This window comes from Rhea pennata, chromosome 4, assembly GCF_028389875.1.
Source record: "Rhea pennata isolate bPtePen1 chromosome 4, bPtePen1.pri, whole genome shotgun sequence".
NCBI classification, from domain to species: domain Eukaryota; kingdom Metazoa; phylum Chordata; class Aves; order Rheiformes; family Rheidae; genus Rhea; species Rhea pennata.
This window is the reverse complement of record NC_084666.1, coordinates 7,947,990-7,970,349: the sequence shown is the minus strand read 5'-3', so window position 1 is coordinate 7,970,349 and position 22,360 is coordinate 7,947,990. Positions and strand designations below refer to the sequence as shown.

The 22,360-nt window shown below is 47.1% G+C and overlaps 1 protein-coding gene across 1 annotated transcript; it reads left to right on the top strand.

Annotated features, from left to right (window-relative positions):
- Positions 1 to 15,681: 15,681 nt before the first annotated feature.
- Positions 15,682 to 21,020, top strand: NKX1-1 (NK1 homeobox 1). Its single transcript, XM_062574493.1, has 2 exons — positions 15,682 to 16,156; positions 20,239 to 21,020. Exons 1-2 carry the CDS (start codon positions 15,682 to 15,684, stop codon positions 21,018 to 21,020), a joined length of 1,257 nt encoding a protein of 418 aa, XP_062430477.1.
- The last annotated feature ends 1,340 nt before the right edge of the window (positions 21,021 to 22,360 follow it).

Sequence of the window (22,360 nt, the reverse complement as noted above, 5' to 3'; positions counted from 1 at the left end):
GCTGAGGAAACTCAGATTTCATGAGGGTGCACCCTGGAAGGCCTCAAGGTAAGGGCAGAGTAGACCCAAGATTTACCTCCTCCTTCCCTTGGTGAAGCAGCAGCAGTTCCCCTAAACCTCCCAGCATAGGCCCAGGCACTATGCACAGCCCAGGAAGTCAGCTTCAAGGTCCTTTGGAAGCACTGGAAGGGGACACAGCTCCACAACACAGAGCCAAGGAAAGGACAAATCTGGGATCCCTGTGATGCACCCAAGAGTGACACACTGGCCATGGTCTATTCGGCCCATGGTAAGGCAGATCCTTGGCCCAGGCTGTGGCACTAAATAGGCTCAAACTCTCTCTTTCCAACCCAAATCCATGCCTGAGCATGCATCTGTACATAAACCGTGTGGTGGCATGCGATGCAGGACAGCAGTCTTGGATCAGTATTTATTCAAGAGGGTAATCACATCCTCTCCAGGTGCTCCTGGAGAATGACAGCACAGTCAAGGCTGTCCATGGAGTGCGCGTGCCCTCACACCGCTTCCAAAGGGACCATAATGCCACCAGGTTTCCCCAGGAAAAAAAAAAAAAAAAAAAAAGGCATGCCCCACCTGTGCCCACACAGTCCAAGTGGCCTTTCTTTTCTGACTTAAAGAGTTAGTCACAACTCTCAGGTACCTGGGACAGATAAGAGAAATTGGTCTTAATTAGCTAAACATACCATATGTGCTATTGCTCCACATTTATGTGGTTAAGGGAACATATGTCCAAGGAAACAATTTTGTTGTCACTTCCTTTATACCTTAGTTTCTAAACAAGTGGGTTATTGTTTTATTAAGGCAGCGAATTCCCTGACTGATGGCTGCATTCGCAGGATGACCTTGGCACTGTTTTCTCAAATACTTGTAATTGTTATAGTGGAGAACATTGGGCTTTAATTATCTGTACTAAAAACTCATACACTCTGGTTACACTCTACTGATTGTATTGGATACACTATGATATTTATTTGCCAAAGAGGGAAAAATGGCAATGGCAAGTCAGTCTAAGGACTCTCACAAGAGAAAGTAATGGTGGATATTACAGGTTCCTAAAATACTGTAATAGCATATAGTAATTCAAGCAAGCCTAGTAATCAGTTGATGCTTGGGTTCAGCACAGATTACCTGCTATTATATCAGACGGTCTCTCAATCTTGAGAAAATATCTTTAAGGTATAAACATTTAAGCGTAAGAGGTATAGAATGTAAATACCATGGATTGGCAAACAGTGCATGCTGCAGAAACATTATGACTTCTTCTCCTTATTTGAATATAATGTATTCATTTCACACATCCAGCCACTGGGTAGCAATACAAGACTTCAATTGCCATGCATTCTCATTATAAATAATTTAATTCAGATAGCCTTTCTACAAAGTTCATTCCCTATGAGATTTCCCACCAACAGTCCGAGCCCAAACTTCTTCTGAACCAAAGTCTGTCAGTGACTAGAGTGGGGCCAAGACAAAGAGCACAGCTACAAACCATGGCTCAGAGACACTGAAACTTTACAAACACACGTGAAAAACATTATATTTTGACAGAAAGACTTTGAGTAAAATATATATATATATGTGGAAATCAGAAAGATCTATGATATTCGCTCTCCCACTTTGGACCAAAATACCTCAGTCTATTTATCCTTTACACATAGCGCTTGGTAGAAGGAGAAAAGCAGAAAAGACTACTTCTCCTAAAGATGGTCAGACAATTTTACATGTATCAGACACAGTAAGTAAAATTGAAGGGAAAAATGCCAGGTGTCAAGGACCCTCCAATCTAAAAAAGGAAAGGGGGGGAAAAAGAAAAGAAGAAGTACCACGGTCTGGAGCAGAGATGAAATAAATGCAGATCAGAAATAAGGCAGAGTTATTTCCCTGCTCTTGATGATGTTTCCCCTTGAAGTCACCCCTTGAAGTGTTCGAGCCAAAGCTCAGCTGCTGTCCTCAAAGCCACATTGTAGTCAGGCACTGGAATTTGGCATTTGTACTGGGGCCACTTTTCACAGAAAATGGCATGCAGGAGATGACAAAGACCATAATTTAATAACTCTATATTGTTTTCATGGCTTTCAATTAACAAAGAGGGTGAATTTCTTAGGGTGAGCTGTGGCTGAGAATTGATGAATATCCTTTAAAACCTTGCATTTTTAATGCTGGATGCATAAATTAAGAACATAGCAAAGAAGTTGTTTCATGTTCCTAATCCAAAGAAATGTAATTGACAGAACTAACTGAGAAATTCAGAGATGACAATTATTATCATTGTTATTGCTGAACGTAGGTTTGGGGGATATATGGAATATTTCCACACAGAGATATACAATCCGGAACAATACAGAGCATGTTAAAAAATATATTCCATTCAAACTCTGAAGAAGGTACAATAAAACATACCTCATGAAGGAAGTGTACATATAAAAAGATAAATGCTGCAGGTGCATGTTCCCTTCCTGATGCCTCATTACATGTGTAGTCAGTACCATAATATTACTGATGCTCTTGCTTGTCATTTTAATACAATTTTGAAGTTCATTTCTGCCATATTCTGCTGCATTTCTTCACAGTTGGTAGTGTTTTGCTCTGTAACCAGCCCAACTGATTTCACAGAGTGAAAGAAGGGTGGTCTCATCTGATGTTATTTAAAATGCAGAGGGACATTACAGATTAACTTATACAAGACTGTTACAGAAATGTTGTATGTGAACAGAAACCATGCTCCCTATCTTGGGGGAATTTAAGTCCTGTTTGGATTTCATGAAGTTATTTTCTGTCCTAATTCTTACATGTTTTCAAATACTGGACGTTCTTTATCAAGCTAATCTCCTAAATATGGGTATTATATAAAGTATTCTTATTGCTTCTAATTTAAACATTGTATTTATTATAAAGAAAATATTTTACAAGCCTATTTTGAAGTTACTTCACTCCATAATTAAGCCAGTAAAACTAATATGTATCTTCTACGAATAAGTTATGAGCCATCATTTCAGCTTTCTACTATAAAGAGAAATGTTTGACATACAAAAGCACTGATGCAAAGTGACTTCATAGTTAACTCATTTCAGTTCACAAAAAGGACATTCAATAGTGAGTCATTATTTGGGAATAATTTCTCTTGTTATTAAGTTTAATATAATGTGGCAGTATTAAATAAGGCACATATATTAAAATCAATTCTTTTTGTTTAAATTATTTCAGTTAAACCAAGAATGTATTGCACTGCGAACTGATCAGAACTGCTGCAAGATACTTGTACGAGATTTTGACCCAGAGCCCGTGGAAAGATGCTGCTTTCACTTCAGACACCTATCTCACCAGCCTGCCACCTCAGATTCTGGAAAGGAAAGAATAGCTAAAAGTTATTTAAAATGAAAAACAGGCATAGTCGTTGCCAGTGTATACACTTTGGAGTGGCCTGTATTTTTCTACTAATGTGACAGACACTTAAATGAAAGAAGTGAATTCACAGCTACAATAAAACAGTGGCCAAGTCTCTCTTACCGTTATTTTATTTCTAGTAAGAGTAATAAAATTGCTGTTTATTGAGCTTTTCTTCACTCTTTCTTTTCCTTTTTGCTTCACAATCAAACAAAATGTTATTTATGAGAAGGTAAAATAACTTATTTATTAAATTACTGTTCTTGTGGTTCCATAGTAAATTCCTGGCAGGATTTTATGTATTAACTGCTGCTGATGACAACAGTCTCCGCTCTGAGAAATGCTTGGATTCACCTAAAGTGCTGTGGGTTTACTTGTGGATTAGGGAAAAATCAGCTAAGGATGGAAAGTAAAACCCAACTGTGGAAACACCTTAATCATTGAGCATGTGGTAATGATGGCAAGACCATGCTGATTGTAAAATACCCCTAAAAGTTGAAAGGCCAACAGAATAAATATAGCATGCACTTATGCATAGATTATGTGTTTACCATTGCTTCTCCAGCCTTGCGAGGCCAGGCAAACAATTCCAAATGAAAAAAAGAAGGATGTGCACAGATGTACTTCCAGGGACGCTGCCACAATCAGACTCCGTACGTCAACGAGCACCCCCTGAAGTTCCCCCAAACTACCCCCTGAAGTTAGGGGAAGAGATAGGTGATCAACACTTGGCCTCAAAAGTCATCTGAGGGGCATCCAATGCACCTCAGAGCTCCCAAGGGCCATGAACACAGAGTGGCAGTCCCTTCGTACAGCCAAAATCAGTAATTCAAAAACAAATGGAGAAGCAGGAAATGAACCCTGCCATGTAGAAGCAGAACTCCAGCAGTCCTTGGGATTTCTAATCTCTGTCTACACAAATCTATACATATTTCTTCATTGCTTCTTCTCTCCAAAGTCCACTGTATGTTCCCAAATCCCTTTCAGATAAAGGTGTGCTGTATAGGCATTCACAAAGAGTTATCTCAGCAGATACACCTTGGCTGCTTAGTCCTCTGCTGCATGTTCCTCGGCTGGACCACAAAACCTAGCTTGGGTCTAGTAAACCTTGATGTTGGACCAAATGTTGCTTCTCTTACTCATATGTAAATTCCCATTAGCTCAGCTGAGGGTCTATACGAATCAGTCATGCAGAATATGACCCATTTCCACAACAGCCCTCTCCATTTAATCCTTCTGCAGTAAGTGTCGCCTAAGATATTTGCTTCAATAAAGTTATTGATTTCGTATCTTCACCACTTTTGCTACAGTATTTTAGGTCACTAGGTCACGTGGCCTTGCCTCATCCAATAGCTGTCTGGTTGATACCTTAGAAAACCTCAGTATCGACTACTAGAAGAATGATCATGCAAAGAAAGGGACCTGACATCAGTCAGTCAGATTGTGTTTGGCAACCAAATGGGGTAAGAGGTGAATTTACACTGACAGCTGTATCAGCCTCATAAAGATACATGTGCCTTCAGCTTTAAAGCAGTTGATTCTCCTTAAAAAAAATGACATAACGGTGTGACTCGAAAGGGTTTGGGATTGAGCCAAAGTCCACTGAAACCAACATTCTCCTCAGTTCAGTGAGGCTTAGAATCAGGCCCTCTGTCCATAGGACTAAACTGATGGGTGAGTTAAGGCACACATGTGTCTGATGGGAATCAATCATCTTGGTATTGCAGCTTGGAAATAAAAGCAGATTTAAAGCAAAAAGAAAATATCTAAAACACTAATTTCAGCAAGGCTTCTGTCTTTCATTCAGTCTCCCAGATCAGCTTGAGAAATAGTCATGTGAATTTCTGTCTTTAAAAGATGTAATCAGGAACCTAGACTGATTTCCATGCCTAAAGAAGCAGAGAGAACAGGGGTTTTTTGTTTTTTTTGTTTTTTTTTTTTATCATCTGTATGATTTCTCTGTGTGTCCTCAGATCCTAAGGCATCAAAGACAGCTGGAATGAAATGCTCCAGGGAAACATTTGCTTCCATTCAGTAGTTAAGGTGCCAGCCTCGATAACCAACTTAGAGTAGACAATCAACTTTTTGACAACAAAGTTAGACAATGAAATTTATAATTTTGGGAACTCTCCTACCCTCTTCTATGTTTTGTAATCATGTTGATCTATATTTCAAGCAAAGTTTATCATCAGAAATAACAATAGCTAAAATCTGGCAGTTGGGAGTTTTGTTCCCACTCCTGTTTCTACCATAGCTACAGATTATTCTTGATATCAGTATCTGCAATTGCTCCAATATCCAGAAAACGGGAGTCATAATGTTTATGAGAAAGTACCATTGCTATGGATACAATTTTGTATCAATTTATGACCTTCTCCCTGTCTATTCATGATATGGCTATCAAAGCAACATAGTCTATAGAGTTGTTCTTAATATTCCCATCATCCAGTGGTAAAAAACATACGAGTAAATGATGCTTTTACTGAGAACTTTACTTTATAAAGATCTTACAGACTATTTTTTCTGTGATCAGTCCAAATTTGCTTGATTGCTGCACATAACAAAAGCAACTTCCTCCATCAATATTACATGGGTTGTTCCTATACCTATCCTGCAATATCATTATAACACAACAGCATCCAAAGACCTCAACAAGTCTTGGCACTTAATTGAAAGAGGTATTGAAGATAATAATCCTCTTCCAGAAGTACAATTACACTTGGCACAGATGCAAGAAACAAAGGGAAGCAAAGCTCAGAGAAGCAGAGATGCTTTCCCTCATCAATTGCTAAGCCCATACTATCCTGGTGTCCTGACCTCTGTGCTGCACCACTTCCCCAACTCACTGAAAGGCAACTACTGAATTCTGGAAATGCTAAACCAGAAGGTCAATATATGAACTGTACTCCTCCTTTTTTTTTTTTTTTTTTTTTTTTGCTTTCCTGTTACTTTCCTCAAAAAGTTGCCACAGTCGCCTTTGATTGCTCTCTCAGGGCACTAGCAATCTGAATCTGCCAGCTCTCCATAACCACGGACATACTTTCTTTGCCTGACTGCAAGTGTTAATGGGAATGAGAAAATGGCAAGTGGGCCTCAGCATCTGCTGAGAGTTGAAGACCTGAAGGCTTTCTTCAAAATCTCATCCAACCATGAATCCAGCTTTGCATGAATAGAAGCTAAGCCTAAGCAAGGGCTCCAGGCTTGACACACAATTCTACTTGGTATAAAATGGTATTTTTTACAAAATGGTACTATTTTCAAAGCAAAATACGGTACATCTCAATTATAAATAGCAGAGGGTATAGTTTTGTTAATCTTCTTTATTTCTGTAGCCACGATTATTACATTGGTTGACACTTGTTATTAAAGCTCTTGACATTGCAACTTGGCTACAAAGGACAGTAAATGATACTCTTTTAGCTACTTTTAAAAAATATGTATATACATATATACATATGTGTGTGTAGGAACACAATAGGCTTTTTCATTGTTTTTGACTTTAAGCTCAGTCATGTTTGTGTCTTATCTGTAAATCTTTTCCCTAATTTTCCCTAATTGCCACACATTAAAGATGCAGTATTTTCCATAGGGATTCACTTCCAAATGTGACAGTATTATCAGCCAGTTACTTACTACACATTATAACATTTTCTTTCACATTTAAGCTCCCTCATTGATGGAGTTCACAAGCCTTTCTTCCCGAAGAATTGGCTCTGCAGTTACTATGTATCAGGTGCCTGATAGATTTCCCTGGAAATATAGGTCAGCTCGTATCTGTTGCAATAGTCTTGTTGCTTCGATCTGTTACAGCAACCAATCTGCTTGATATTTTACAGAATAGTTGCTAATTTAAATAATTCTGAAATTATAGTTCACTCTGATTCAGAATCCAAGATGCCAGGCCTGGCTCTGAGTTCAGGTCCCGATTTTCAGGTTGAATATATAGCTAAAACAGGAATCCCAACCTGGACTCTGTAACTTAGATCAGACTTTCAAAAGCTTTAATTAAGAAATATTTATCTCTAGTGCTGAGGTATCCAATGTTTCTGTTGCTTCTTGCCTGGTGCAGGTTTTTGCACCCCTTCTAAATGCACAGAGAAGGTTGTGAAATGCTACAGTTTGATAGCATGCTTTACCTACTTTGCCTGGCTATAAATAGGAAGACATGCTTTCATTCTGTATTCAGGCAGCCTAAAATATTACCTTCTCTCCTCCCCAGTCTGGAACAGAATAGTGAATTACCACATCTCAGCTACGAACATAGTAATAAGGGAAGGAGTAACTGCATGCCAAGAATGCCTTAAAGTACTCCAACCTAGTTTTAAAAAGCACTTTGGACAGTGCCTTTCATATGTCTGCTCGACTACGCAGGAAGTTTCTCTGTATCGACAAGAGTTGGATTTCAAATATCAAAGAGGTCTTGCAACAAAGCATCAGGCACTTTTACATTAGATTCTCTACTAGTGTAAATCAGCTGACAGTGCTAGTCTAATTTGCACCAGTTTGCAGAGCTGACCCTTTGACTTAACTCTCTAGATTAGATCTAAAAGAATAGTCTTTTTATTCTCCGTATATCTCATATCTCTATCACCTTCATTTCTAAGTAAGTGCTGTATATAAAAAAATCATGATAGAGGAGGATTGTGCACCTGTCTGAGATTGTCTTTGACAATACTGCTTCGAAACAATATGCTCAGCTTCTGTGCCTCCTCTGCCCTCTCCAAACCAAATTTATCACAAACAGCATTGCAGTCATTTCAGTGAAGTTCTGCACTGGAGGGAAGAAGTCTAGGATGTAATGGGAATCGGTCAGGTTCAAAAAACTGTGACATGGTTTTGTAAATGGTCTCTCACTATTTCCTGTAGCTCAGCATATCATTAACAGCAGCAGCCCAGAGCAGTCTATCGTTATGGGCAAATTAGGAATGTGGCAGTCTTCATTGAATTCACCAGGTTTGTTCTACTGGGCAGTTAAGCTAATAGGGCTGGAGTTTCAGCATCCTGCTTTGCTACTAAACTCAAAAACTTGAAGTCTCAGTTCCATCTCCCTCCTACTGCCCCGCACACACACACCTCCCTAGTACTGCTAGCATTTGAAAATCACACAGCCAGCAACAAGACTTAGGGACATTTTCACTAACTCAATGCAACTGAGAAGTCACGGCAGTATTGTTAACTTGTTTAAACAAAAAACATCATAAACCATTTTGGTGTTAACTGACTTCTTTACACATAAAAGCAATGAAAAGCAAAGGAAGAATCTCTTTTTTTTTCTTTCACTTCCTCCCTGGCTAGGGGGAGAAGAACCTTCCTTTACTCACAGGGTTGTTCCTGGATATCATATTCCACAACATGCTGAATGGAGCAGGGGGGACACTAAGAAGAGTTGAGCCTTAAAGACTGCTGTGAAACAAGAGAGGTCCCTGTTTACTGTTGTCTTGCTTGAGAAGGTGTTGGGAGCAGTACCTGCGTGGTTTTTTTTCCATGCCCATCTAGCAGCTTCCTCTCCAGCTTGCCTGCAGCTAGCAACTCTTTGCCTTCCTGCTGGCCACAGTACTTGTTCTAATAGCAATGAATAGTAATTGGAGCAGGACTGAATCCTACCTAAATGCACAAAACAGTTTCCCAGAAGGATCTCTGCTGTTATAAGCTTCCTCTTCCTTTTTTTTTTTTTTTTTTTTTTTTTTTTTTTTTTTTTTTTTAATATTTGGTGCTTTCCAGGCAATCTGGGCAAGGACTATCATACAAATAAAGAGCTGTGAAAACTATGACCAGGAGAGGCCTAGTGAAAATGCTGAAATTAAGATGTTACTTGGGAAAGGAAAGGATTAATACCCTGGATAATCTAAGCATAACTAGAAAATGTGATTCTTTCATCATTTTGAGTGAAGGGATGTTGTTCAACACACCCTCCTGTAAGTAATAAGGGTAGAACTAATATGATAAATAATACACTCCTAGAAAAAGGATTATTGTAGCAGTAGAAGGAGTGATTTTTATAATCAATGTAAAATAGGTAGAGCCCTGAGTGTCACACCTAGAATATTGGTTAGTAACGCTGAGCAAGAAGAGAGTTTATAATTCACAGGGTCTGACTTGAAGTTCATTTGCAGAGAAAAGAATAAAGCCACTTTATGTGGCTGATACTTGCAATGCACATAAGCACTTTGGATAGATAAATAGACATATTTACATATGTGTATTACAATGCAGTTATTTTTTATTCTTTCACACATTTAGCCGTGTATTTTGTACACATTCTTTAAATTCTTTATGTAACCATATGTGTATATGCAGAAAAAGTATCCACATATAATGTGTTTAAAGACACAGATATATATGCTCACATGCATGCACTACTAATGTATGGGTGTAGGCATACGTCTTAAATGATTGTACAGTCTGGGCATCGCAAAGGCTGCTTAGATGCCAAGGCTATTATCAGCAGCTGTATCTGCAAGCAGGGGCTTGGCAGCATGCGGAGGGAGGCTTGAACTCCACAAGTGTCTGAAGAGTCTCCACATCCCACTGATAAGAGAGTCTTGCGGATGGGGAAGGGTGCGGTGCTTACGTGTTTTTTTATTTGTTTGTAATTGTGTTTGGTTTAGCTTTAATTCCTTCGTATAGGTCAAATAGTTTTGGCCTTCACTCACTTCCCAAGGACTGTGCCATCTTAGTGAGAACGCGGTCTCTGCAACAGGAAGCATAACGGAGCCGCGGGAGATGGTATCGCGGGCGGCCCCTCTCCCCGGGAGACGAGAGCAGCGGAGGTGTGTGCACGGAGTCTGCAATAGCCCTTCGCCTCTCTCGCTCTATCTGAAGCCTGTTGTATATTTGTTCCTTCACGGCTCCTCGTCCTTAGATTAGATTTCTCCTTTCTCATTACCAACCTTAATAGACCCTTCAGACCTCATTCCAGCCCCAGATATTATCTGACCCGTATAATTAATTAATTATAGCCCAAATATTATAGATTATTAAAAATAGCATAACTAATAGTGTAATATCTCAAGCTGTCGACTTTAATAGTCAACATTGTCTTGGTCTCTCTTATCAGGCTGGGACACCCGGTGAGAATATTGATTTCTGGTAATTTTAACCATCATCTGCCATCCTGATGGGTAATTGTCAGATTTTCACCAGAGTCAGAGCTCATTTGAAATCGTTAAACCGTCGGCAAGGCTCACAGTTGATCTTAATGTTTCCTTTTTCTCCCCCTTCAATATGTTTCAGCAACAGAGAGGAAAATAAATAGAAAGAGAAAGAGAGCGCGAGCGAGAGCTGCCTGCGTGCCAGCCATCTGATTTCTCTGCTATTTTATTTTTTCCTTTACGCTCGCAGCCCCCGTGGACGCAGCGGGGCTTTGTGTGTCCCCACCGTCACCACCCCTCCTCTAATCTTTCCGTAAAAAAATGAGTAAGAAATAAATAAGGAGCCGCTTGTCCCCGAAGCACGCGTGTGTCGCCGGTGCCCGGCAAACGGGACGGCGCCGGCTCCTTGCCGGACCCCGCTGCTGCCGCAGCCCCTCGGCGAGGGGAGGGGACGAGGCGCAAGGGGAGATGCCCTGCGCCCAGCCGGGCCGGCCCCGGGGCTCGGCCCCCGGGGGAAGGGGACCCTGCTCCCCCTGCCCGGCCTGCTGCAAGCACAACGGGTCGGCTTTCACGAGGGGTGTGAAAAAGCCCCTGCAGAGGCGATCTCAGCCGCGCGCGATGAGTGAAGGCGAGGCACTTCATTAGTGTTTTGTATAACCTGCCAGCTGCTGGGAGAGAAGCGCCCAAATTAGAGGAAGGGGGACTGTTTAAACGGGCTCCCTCTAGCCCCCTCGGTCTGCAGCACCCACCTCCAGGCGGGCTCGGGGCTGCCCTTGGGCTGCCGGGAAGCTGGGAGGAAGCCGGCGAGAAGGAAGGGAACTGTATAATGGATCCTCCGAGGATGCCCCTAGAGCATTATTTAAACTTCTAATTATGATTCATGTGTGTGATAATATTAATTTAATAATCAAGGAGCTGTGCAGGAAGCATTAACCTCAATTAAGCTCATTACTACCCTAACCTGGAATCCCCAGGGCTTTTAAATCTTCTACTATGAGGACCTGACACTGCATTGATAGAAGGCGAGATCTGCTTCAGAATCTCTCTCTTTTCCCTTTTCTTTTTCCTCAAATCATTTGCCCTCTTGGATAGAATTAATTAATTCCCTGGCTGGCTCGGGGGGGGGGGGGAGGGGGGCGGGCTGCCCGGGAAGGGCCGGTCACCCCAGGGTGGCTGCCGGCACCCTGTTCCCCAGCCCTGCCCGGCCGGGGAAGCACTGGAGGGCACAAAACAAGGACGAGACCAAGACCCATGTGCAGGGCAGGGGCTGGCCCCGCTCCTCGGGGTACCCTGGGGCGCTTCATATTTTATTGTTAAGAGAAACACTGACAACAGCGGTAATAATAAATGCTAAAATCCGAGAGAGACCCGCTCGGAGCAAGAGGGGATGAGCTTTGGAGCCCAACTGTGTTTGGAAACAAAGTGGGGGGTGTGAGAGGACCTGCGTCCCCGGGAATCCGCTTCGCCCCGGCCCTGGCCAGCGCCGAGCGCGGAGGGACGCGGAGTCTCCGCGCCTGGTGCATCCACCGGAGTGCCCTTCCCGGCGCTGCAAGGGCTGCTAAACTCTTTCACCACGGCGATAGATGCCCTTAATTACCAGGAGCTCCACATCCCCGGAGGAGAGGGGAGGGATGGTGAGTAGTCAGAAAGGAAGAATGAGGAAAAAAATAGAGATATTCGTTTGTTGAACTGGAGTTTGTTGCAATCTAATTTGAAATTAATTGTTAATTAATTAAGTTCGAGGTGGAAAATCGCTCATAGCCCCGGGAGCGAGTGGGCCTTCCCCTCCGCCCCCAGCATCGCCGGGACCACCTTGCGGGCTCTCCCTCTCCGCGCCGGGGCACGGCCGAGGCCTCGGCTTCGGGGCTGCTGCTGACCTGGCTACCGGGGGGCAGGAGGGTCCCAGGGGTCGCCCCGGCGGCTGCCGCTGCGGCCTGAAGCTGGGTGCGAAGTGCCCATCCTATCTCTTTTGCAGAGCTAGGGATGAGCGAGTCTCTCCCTGTGCTTGGGAGAAAGTGCTGGGCACCAGCAGGGATGGGGCAGCGTCCTGCTGCGGGGGCCCTCCCAGCCCTGACCGGGCAAAGCCAGGTTATCAGTTTTCCATCCCTAAATGCGACATCTCCCCCGGCATCCGAGAGCCTGTTCCCTGCCGGGGGCACAGCGGATCGGCGGCGACGTGGGCCTCGGAGTGGTGGAGGAGCCGCGGGGAGGAGGGCGCCTGGGAGCTGCTCCGGCCACTGGCGCTTTCAGGCTTTGGAAATATCAGCTCGTCGCAGGTATAATTCAGCCTAACTACGGAGATAACCATCGCTGCGGTCGGGAGGCTTGTAAAAAGGCGAGGGTGTTCCGTGTGTTTCCCTATTTGTTTTGGAGAAGTAATCATTTCCGTGGGATCCTTCTCCAGCAGGGCTGGGAGCCGGCGCAGTGGGCTGTGCGTGCTGTTCCCGCAGCCTTTCCGGAGCGGTGGGGGTGCCTGCCCCGAGCCCACCCCCCCAGCCCCATCACCCTTCCAGCTGCTCCCCGACGCAGCGTCTCCCCCTCTCCCCGCCCGAAGAGGCTGGTGCTGGTGCCTCCTGCGAGGAAAACGTGAAAGACCGTCTTCCCTCAGCCGGCCCGATCACTAGAGAGATATTACATGTCACAACTCATCAAGGGCCCCATAATCAGCGCTAACTTTCTGGTGAACAGATAACCAGAGATGGCAGATGGATGGAGATTGCACAAATGAGGCTCTAATTGACAATCAATTGTGATTAGGAGCAATAGAACATCTTTATAACACTCGCTTTAAAACGCCAACAGACGAAAGGGCCGGGCGGGCCGGGCCAGGCCCTGCCCCGGCCCCGCCGCTGCCCCCGCCACCGCCCCGCCGCCCGGGATGCGCGTCCGTGCCCGTGCCCCGCGTGGGAGCCCGCCGGGGCCGGAGAGAGGAGCGCGAAGCTGCTCCCGGCTGGCGTGTCGGGAACCGGTGCTGCCTTCCCTGCCCGAGACAGTCCCTGCCCGGGCAGCCGGGCACGCAGGTTTCGTCGCTAGTAGAATAAATATTTTCCAAGAGCTATTGATCCAAGATACAAGAAATTCCCTACCGCCACAGCCCCTTAAAAAAAGGAAAAAAGTGTTTTCTGAAAGAGGTACTAATGCAGTCGATTACTATAGCAAAGCTGATAAAGCCAAGTCATTGGCATCTATCTAAACTACCATCTACTTTTCATACATAATGAACAACTACGGACAGAAGTAATGGGAGGAAAAATTATCTGAAATAAAAGATCAGATCAAAGTCACAGGCAGAGAAGAAGGAGAAGAGACAGAGGAGCTGTAAACAAACAGATGTGTGTGTGTATGTGTATGTGTGTGCGGGTGCGTGTGCGTGCGTGCGTGCGTGTGCGCGCACATGCAGATTAAAACTTCGCTCTCGCTGTGTGTTCGCGGCAGCCCCGCCGGTAAGGTCAGGAAAAGGGGGAGAGGTAATTACCTACACATGATCAGAGATTATACATACCATTTCAACCTAGGAGGTGATTTATAATTTAAAGATAAAGCATAATAAAGTCATAAAAGGGAAAGGACACTGTTGTGGTGTCTGATTAAAATCTAAGGGCTGGTGTATAATATATGAGCGGGGGCTGTTGTGGGCTCCCGCTCAGCGGGACTCCCCTGGGCCCAGCCCGCTGATGGACTAATCATGTCCAAGCCCTACCAAAATTACAAGCTGATTGTTTTACCCATTATTTCTCCCAACTTTTAATTTCTGCTTTCTAAAGGATCATTGCCCGCGGTAATTGCAAAGGACCTGTCCTTGTATGTGTCACCAGCCTCAAAGACAAAAAAAAAAATCTAATTTTCTTTTTATGCTTTCTCTATTTTCCTACTTTTTTTTTTTTTTTTTTTTTTTCTTCCCTGGCAGCTAATTCAAACTGAATAGCGACTGGAGCGTCCAAAACAAGAATGAAATTGATATGATCAAAGCACATACGGCTACATGAAGGGGAGGGAAATTAAGTAGAGAAAGAAATTCTGGTTTTGTAATTCACAGATAACTCTTATTCTTATTTCTTCATTTTTTCCATACTTAAAAGCAATTTTAATACGGCAATGTTTTTTCGAAAGTGGAAGTTGGCTCTGGCTATTATTGCTTTACTTCTGCAAGGGAACAGACCCTTTTCCCCGGATATTTAGAATTTATTAATCATCGTGTTTTGTCTTGTGCCATTTTAACGTATTAATTTTCTCTGAGCACTTGCCTGGCATTTACATTTGATATTTAATTTTAATTAATTAGCTAGGGCAGAGAGAGGCTTGTGTGTATGTGCGCGGACAGAAGCGCCGCTCCAGCCCCTAAACCTCCGTCCATAATTCCCCCCTTTTGTTCTAATTGAGTAATGGCAGCAGGGGAAGGGAAACAGGTGCTCGGGGCTGACACCGCTGAGCCCACACACACACGCACACACATAATCCCCTTTTGATCATATAACTCCACTATTAGGGATGGAAGACCTTAAGTTCCCATTTTGTGTGTATAATATCTTCTTTATATTGATCCCGCAATTATTTAAAAGAAAGCGTCATCTCCTCCCACTTCTCCAAATAAGGCTATTTAGATGCTTTCCAGATGAGTGGAGGTGTGCTGAAACAGAGCTGACAGCCAAGTATATCACAGCCAACACCATCCTTCATTCGCGCTCTCCCTCTCGCCCCCCTCCCCCCGGCACACACTTTCACTGTGTCTCTCCTCCAGTGATGAAGATTACAGACTATTATGGGCAAGGGATTAATTTGTAGCCAATTACAATCCAGTGCTAAATATGAATGCATAAATAACATACAGCCGTGGCTCGGTGTGTATGTGTGCGAGAGAAGTGGGGGGGGGGAAAGCCAGGAGTGCCTGGGCAGCCTGGTGAGGATGATGAGAATGAAGAAGGAGCAGCTGAGTGGAGGCTCTGAGCCGAGCATCACCTTGTGACTCCCTGCCTTCCCGGGAGGCTCCCGGCCGGCCGAAGCAGCGCAGCCCCGGGGAGCTGAAGGCAGCGGCTCGCCCCTGACCTGCGCTCCCCTGCTCGCAGAGCCGCTCCGGAGTGGGGGGCCGGGGAGGAGTTTCCAGCTCAACTTCGCCGAAGGAAGGGGGGGGGGTGAAGAAGGAGGTGGAGGGGAGAAGTTGCAATCGAGAGGGGCTCTGCAAAGAGTCATGAATGTGAGCAGAGACAAGGTCGGTGACATCTCCATCCCGGCCGCGGCAGCCGCGGCGGTGACAGCCCCCGCAGCGGCAGCTGGCATCGGCGGGGACTCCTGCGGCTTGCACGGGGAAGGCATGGACAGCCATGGGGAGCCGCGGCTCTCCGCCGGCGGCGAGCTGCCGCTGTACTCCTGCCCTGGGAACAGGGACAGGCAAGGGGACAGCCAGAGCAACACCCCTGGACAAGAGGGGGCAGTGGCCGCACTGCCCATAGTGCACAGAACCACCTCTTTCTCGGTGCTCGACATCCTGGACCCTAACAAATTCAACAGCAAAAGGAGGCAGTGCGCGGTCTTGTACAAATCGGTGGGGACCGAGTTCACGCTGGGGGCGGAGGATAAGCCCGAGGACTCAGGGACGGAGCTGGCCGAGCAGAAGTCTCTCGCCGAAGATTTCGACACGTGCAAGAAGTCCACAGACCTGATCAGTAAGTAGGTTTGGGGCTCGGAGCCCCCTGGGAAGGGGGGCTGCAGCTGGCTGCCCGGGGAAGGTGCCCGCATGCTTTTACACGCCCCATCCCACTCCGCGCAGCCTGGTCCCACTCGGGCGCCCTAGGGAGCCCGGGTGCTGGGGCCCCGGCTCTTGGCAAAGTGCAGCTGCTCCCTGCTGCACAAGGAGGTGGGCGAGTGAGTTAGGCGGTGGGGGCACGTCCCATGGGCACGGGCAGAGGTGCCCAGGGGCTGACGCCGGCACGGGCCGGCTCTCCAGGCTTGGCCCGCTTTCCGCTGCCCGGAGCTCTGCCCCTGCTCGGCCGGCTGCGGAGCCTGCAGGTGCCTGGAGAAACTCGGCAAGAGACGCCCGGGCAATGCGAGCAGCGGTTCCGCAGCCGGGGAAGGGAGGGCAGCGCAGCCCCGGAGCGGCAGGATCGGGCCCGGGCAGCCGGGCCCCGGGAGAGGAGGGGATCCCGGCATCCGCTCCCTCTTCTTGCTCTTGTGGGTCAGCTCAGGCAAACTTGCAAGCGGCTCCTGGTGCTTAGGCTCCAAAGGGGCCGGAGCCCTTGCGGCGCGGCCCGGGGACGCGAAACTCTCTCCCCACCTGCCCGGCAGCCCCACCTTGCTCGGCCTCCGAGGCATTTATGACTTTTATGTATGTTCTTCCCAGCCTTCAAAACTGCTCTTCCCTTCTCCCCGCAGCCTGCTGCGCGTTGCTCTGGGCGACAGATTCAATTTTCTCTCTCCCCTTGGCTTTTTTAGGACAAATCAGACTAATTGTGACAAAATGCTGGTTATCTCTGGAAAAACAATTAAATTCCTTCGATTACATTTAAGGTAAAATGTGCTTAGCAGTGTAAAGAGGCTGGATAATGGGGGAAATCGCCCCAGAGTGGCATGTAGGACTGCCTGGATCGATATCCTATTATCGAATTGTGCATATCTCTTTCAAGCACCTTGCAAACTCTTCCCTAACATCTAAATTATAGGGTCAAAATTCGGATAATTACTCGATTAAAACCTATTACACTTATTAGGGCTCGCTATTGATCGGGAATTGCATTCGACCCAAGCTCTAGATTGCTTTTTCTTTCTGGGTCCAAATATCCCAACTTTCTCACCTCTAAACGCTGCGACTCTGAGGGTATTAGAGCACTTCCCGGAAAAGACAGCACTAGTGAAAAAATATCTATAGCTATTCTCTGCCTTGAGAGGGGAGAGGAAGGGGCGACAACGCTGGCAAGTGGTGGAGAATAAACTTCTTGGAGAGGGAAAAAATATTTTCTCGGGGTTTAAGGTGGGAGAGTTTCTGAGTTTCCTAATCCCGCCATAGTACGTCTCTAAAATTAGGCAGCAAAAGAGTTCTGTTCTAGCCCGAGTTTTTTATAACAGATGTTTTAATAATAAAGCAAAACCAGAAATGAGGCAGTAATAGAACTCTAAAAAGATTTTTTTAAATCAGTTTCTACTGATTATTCGTCTAAACTGATCTGACTTTTGTCATGTTAAATAGATCTGTGCAATCAGAAAGACCGACGACGTCAGCCTATCACTAATCTTAAACTTTTATCTCCAGACAAGGAGAGAAATGCAACTTTATTCACTTCTCTCAAAATACATATATTTGGAGACACCATGAAGCAGTGTGCTTCGCTTACTGAAAGTTTCCCAGATACTTCGCACGTTTAGCTCTTCAGTCACAACACGCTAATATTATGTAAAGGGAGAACAGCCACAAATAGATCTGAGACTACTCGAAAATTATGACAGTTAATTCCAGTTTTTCCCCTTCGTAAGTAATATTACATCAAACTGCAGTTTAACTTAGAAGAGGAAAGAGTTCTCAAGAGTATCTACAGCCAGAAAAGTATCAGAACCATAACAATGTGGCTTTCTGGCAAAAGGAGAAAGAAAACAGTGTTACAATCACTTTTAAAACTCATTTAATCTTAAAAATAGTTATTAAAACCCCGTGTTACATTTTATTTTTCCAGAAACACAATTTCAAGTTCAGCGTGAATCTGCATCGCCATTGTATTCGCGTTGCATTTTCTGTTTAAAGAAAATTTAACAGCCCTTAATTGAACAACGGCTAGCATTTCCTAGACCTTACTGGAAAAAATAAACTAAAATACTAAAGACGCATCCCCTATCTAGTGTGTGTGAAAGCAGCGCATATTGGTGTCGCGTTTATTACAAGATCCTGCCACGTAGGCATATGTACGGTTTTTAAACTATATTGTTGCAAAAAAAATATGCCGGATAATATACAACAAGTTCTACAGGTTGTAGGGTATTTAACCTGCTTTCATCTTCACGCACTGTTCCAGATTAGGGGGAAGAAAAACTAGCTACATTCCCATTCACGTAAGGTAGTAACTATGCGGATTTTTTTTTTTTTCCCTATTCGCCACTTTGAATGAAAACTGGAAAAACTCTTGGTTAATGAAGCCCCCGTTATTAAGGACAGTTTTTTTTTTCGGGTAAATATAGTTACAGTAAACTTGTCTGCCGCCTTTTCTCTTAGGGAGACAGCCACATCCAGCGTTAGCCAAAATCAGCTCCTTTCCCAAAATACACTCTCACTTAACACCTCTAACCTTAGATACAGGTGTCCAACATTAGAATGTGGACCAAGTTTGAGATGTGGTAGGATATTCGGTTGGGGAGGGAGATTAAAAACGACCAAAGTAGGCACGAGATGACAGATACGCGAATCACTTCTCTATTTGCATACCTCGGTTAAACGAGTTAAGCTAGCTCTTGCTTAGAGATCTATCCGGAGCTACACCCTCCTTGTAGGTGTGAGAGGCTACTTAGGGGGGAAGTTTAGCAGTGTCTGATAGAGACAGATAGAAAAAAAGATCACATTTATGGTCCTCTGCACCCCGATCTGCCCGTGTGCCTCCGAAATTCCCCGTCACTCCGGTGGGAGTTTGCAGAGAGCATTTGCCTTCCGGCTCTCACAGAGACTGAGCCCTGAGGTCGAGAGGAGCCGGTTCCCTTGAAAATGCTATTTTCTTTCACGGTTCGTAATGACAGAATTGTCAACAAAGCCCAATGGCCTTAAATATCGGATAATTACCTTGTTCTCCGATGAAAACTCGTTAATTGGAGTGTAATATAAACCCCAATAAATTAAATGACCGTTAACTAGTTTGTACATTACACAAAATGAGTTTAATTAAGTTTGTATCTGCTCTGCTAATCAATACAAGTATTTACTTCACTTTAATACTTCCTTCTCATCAAGATACAAGAGGTCAAACAAGGTGGAGAAAGAGTTAAAAATGCCAGAGCAAAAGCCAGCAAATCTTCCATCAGGGCGGAGAATCCCGAAACTAGGAGTGCTAAAAGCGATGCATCATCTTCGCTGCCCGCTGCCAAAAGGTTCAGCCACGGCGGGGTGCGCCAGGGCTTCTCCCCGCAGAGGCCCGAGCCCGGTGGGGCGGCAGCCGGTCCCGCGGAGTGCTGCCGCCCTTTGCCGGGCTCCGCGGCCGGCCGCGGGGGCGGCCGGCACTGCCTGCCCGGAGGGCTTCCCGGCCGCTGAGCGTTTCGTGCGCTGCGCAGCAGCAGTTCGAGGTGGGACGCATTTCCCGAGCGCTCACGCTGGGCTGCCAGTCTGGGTTACTCGTGAGGGCAGCGCTGGCAAGCCCGGGCGAGCCTCGATCGTCCTCGGCGGCCATCGCTCAGCCCTACGGCTCTGAGTGGCGCTCCCAGCGCTGGCGTAGGCGGCTGAGCGACCCTGCGCGCGGCCTGGAGGCGCGGAGGAGCCCGCTCCCCGCCTCGGGCAGGCCCCGCCGCACTGCCCGGGCGGAGGGACCCGGGGTGGCAGGGCCAGGCGGCCGCGCTCACGCCCCGCGGGCAGCCAGTCCCCAACCCCCAGTGCAGCGGGAGGCACATGGCTGCATCCGCTCTCAGAGTGGGGCCCTGCAGAAGTGCGAGCATCGCGGGGGCCAAATTTCTCCTCGGGGCCTGCCCCGCGGGCAGCTGCAGCGCAGGGCGCTTGGGCCGGGCCGGGCGGGGGTCGGGGCTGGCGGCGGCGCCGAGGCCTAATGGCGGTTGTCCTTGTGCGCAGAGGACGGCGAGCTCTACAAGGCCGAGGAGTGCGACCTCGACTACAGCAGCCGGCCGAGCCGCAGCCCCGACAGCGAGCTGCCGGACGACGAGGAGCTGTGCAGCGAGGAGAGCAGCAGCAGCAGCTCGGCGGCGCCCGGCGAGGCCGAGCCGGGCCACCAGCACGGGGAGGCGGCCGAGGCGGGCACCGGGGCGCCGCAGCAGCCGCCGCCGCCGCCCGCTCAGCAGCCGCCGCCGCCGCCCGGCGGGGGGCAGCAGAGCCAACAGGCCAAGCCCAAGAGGAAGCGCACGGGCTCGGACTCCAAGTCGGGCAAGCCCCGGCGGGCGCGGACAGCTTTCACCTACGAGCAGCTGGTGGCGCTGGAGAACAAGTTCAAGTCCACGCGGTACCTGTCGGTGTGCGAGCGCCTCAACCTGGCGCTCTCGCTCAGCCTCACCGAGACGCAGGTGAAGATCTGGTTCCAGAACCGCCGCACCAAGTGGAAGAAGCAGAACCCCGGCGCCGACACGAGCGCGCCCACCAGCGGCGGCGCCGGCGGCGGCGGGGCGGGCGGCGGCCTGGGCGGCGGCGCCCTGGCGGGCGGCCTCAGCCCGCTCAGTCACTCGCCGCCCATGGGCAACCCGCTCTCCATGCACGGGCCCGGCAGCTACGCGGGCCACCCGGCCGGGGGGCTGGTGTGCGCCGCCCAGCTGCCCTTCCTGCCCAGCCCCGCCGTCCTCTCGCCCTTCGTCCTGGGCTCGCAGACTTACGGCGCTCCGGCTTTCTACACCCCGCACCTATAAGCCCACCGCCCCTTCCTTCCTCCTCCGCCTCCTCCCCTCACCCCGGCCCGCCGCCCCGCGCCGCGCTCCCTTCAGGCGCCGGACACTCACCTCAGGCCGGGGGCGGCCGCGGAGCCGCAGCGGAGGAGACCGTCCACGGCGCTGTTCTCCCACCCCGCGACGTGGGAGGCGACTCTGCTTGGTAAATTAAGAACAACCCGTGTGTGTGCGTGGCGGAGGGGGACACGCAGCGTGGTGGAGGGGACACGGACGCCCGCCCGCCGGCGAGCCCGTGAGGGGAAGGAGCGGCGAGGCGCTGCCTCCCGCCGCGAGGCGCTCCCGCGCGCCAACGGCCGCCGGCCAACGGCCGCGGCGGGCAGCGGGGCGCCCCCTCACCCGCAGTCATTTCTACGACCCTTTTTATACGCGATGTGTCCGGACTGCGCTTCTGGGGGCAGAGGGGGGAGAGGAAGAGGAGGAAAACCTTCCTCCCCCGTGTACATAGAAGTAGATGTAAATCATCGTTACCTGTATTTTTTTTTTCACCGTCTCTCGTCGCTGTGTTTTGGGATTTCTTTTTTGTTTCGTTTTGATTTTTTTTTTTTTTTTTTTTTGCGTTGTTTCAGTTTAGGATTGATTTTATTCTGGTCTGGCCACTCGTAAAAGACTTCAAAAAGATTATGTACCCATTTGACTCTCAGGGTAAAACAGAGAACTCTAGTCTTGTCCCTCGACACGCTTGAGGCAACAGTGCGTCGTTTCCGCTCGTGATTTCACGATGCCGGTGATTATTTTTTACCTGCGTTGCTCTGAAGTAAAACCAGACCTCGAGGAACTGCTGCGGACCCGGCGCGCACGTGGGGCAGCGGCATCGGGGTCCGCCGGCATTCGGGGTGGGGGGTTGATCTTTGGTTTCGTTTCGTTTCGTGTTTTTTTTTTTTTTTTTTTTTTTTTTTTTTTTTTTACATTAACCATTTCTGTATATTTCTGGTTGTTACGAAAGTTTTAACTTTATAATTAATGTATAAGGTATCGGAATAATGGTCGAAAATTATACAGAAAGCACTTTGTTTGCTAAACACTTTAAATCAATTAATAAACTTGAAGGAAACAGCATCTTTCCGTGGTGATGTGTCCCTGATTTTCGGATGACTTTGCAAGACGATTAGACGCACTGGCCTCCTCCTGAAAATATCTAAACCGTGAGACATTTGGAGCGATGTCTTTCATGATTTTTTTTTCTTCATTTACTGTGGGAACCACACTGTATAGTTCACACAAATAAACCTTATTCTTTTTTTTATACGCGATAGGGCATTTTCCTTATTAGTTAGTTTTCTTGTTTGCATTTTCTTAATTGG

Bases quoted from the DNA above. Each gene is read 5' to 3' on its own strand.
- NKX1-1 (XM_062574493.1), top strand. From the start codon at position 15,682: ATGAATGTGAGCAGAGACAAGGTCGGTGACATCTCCATCCCGGCCGCG. The intron at 16,157-20,238 runs GTAAGTAGGTTT...CCTTGTGCGCAG, and splicing joins GAAGTCCACAGACCTGATCA to AGGACGGCGAGCTCTACAAG.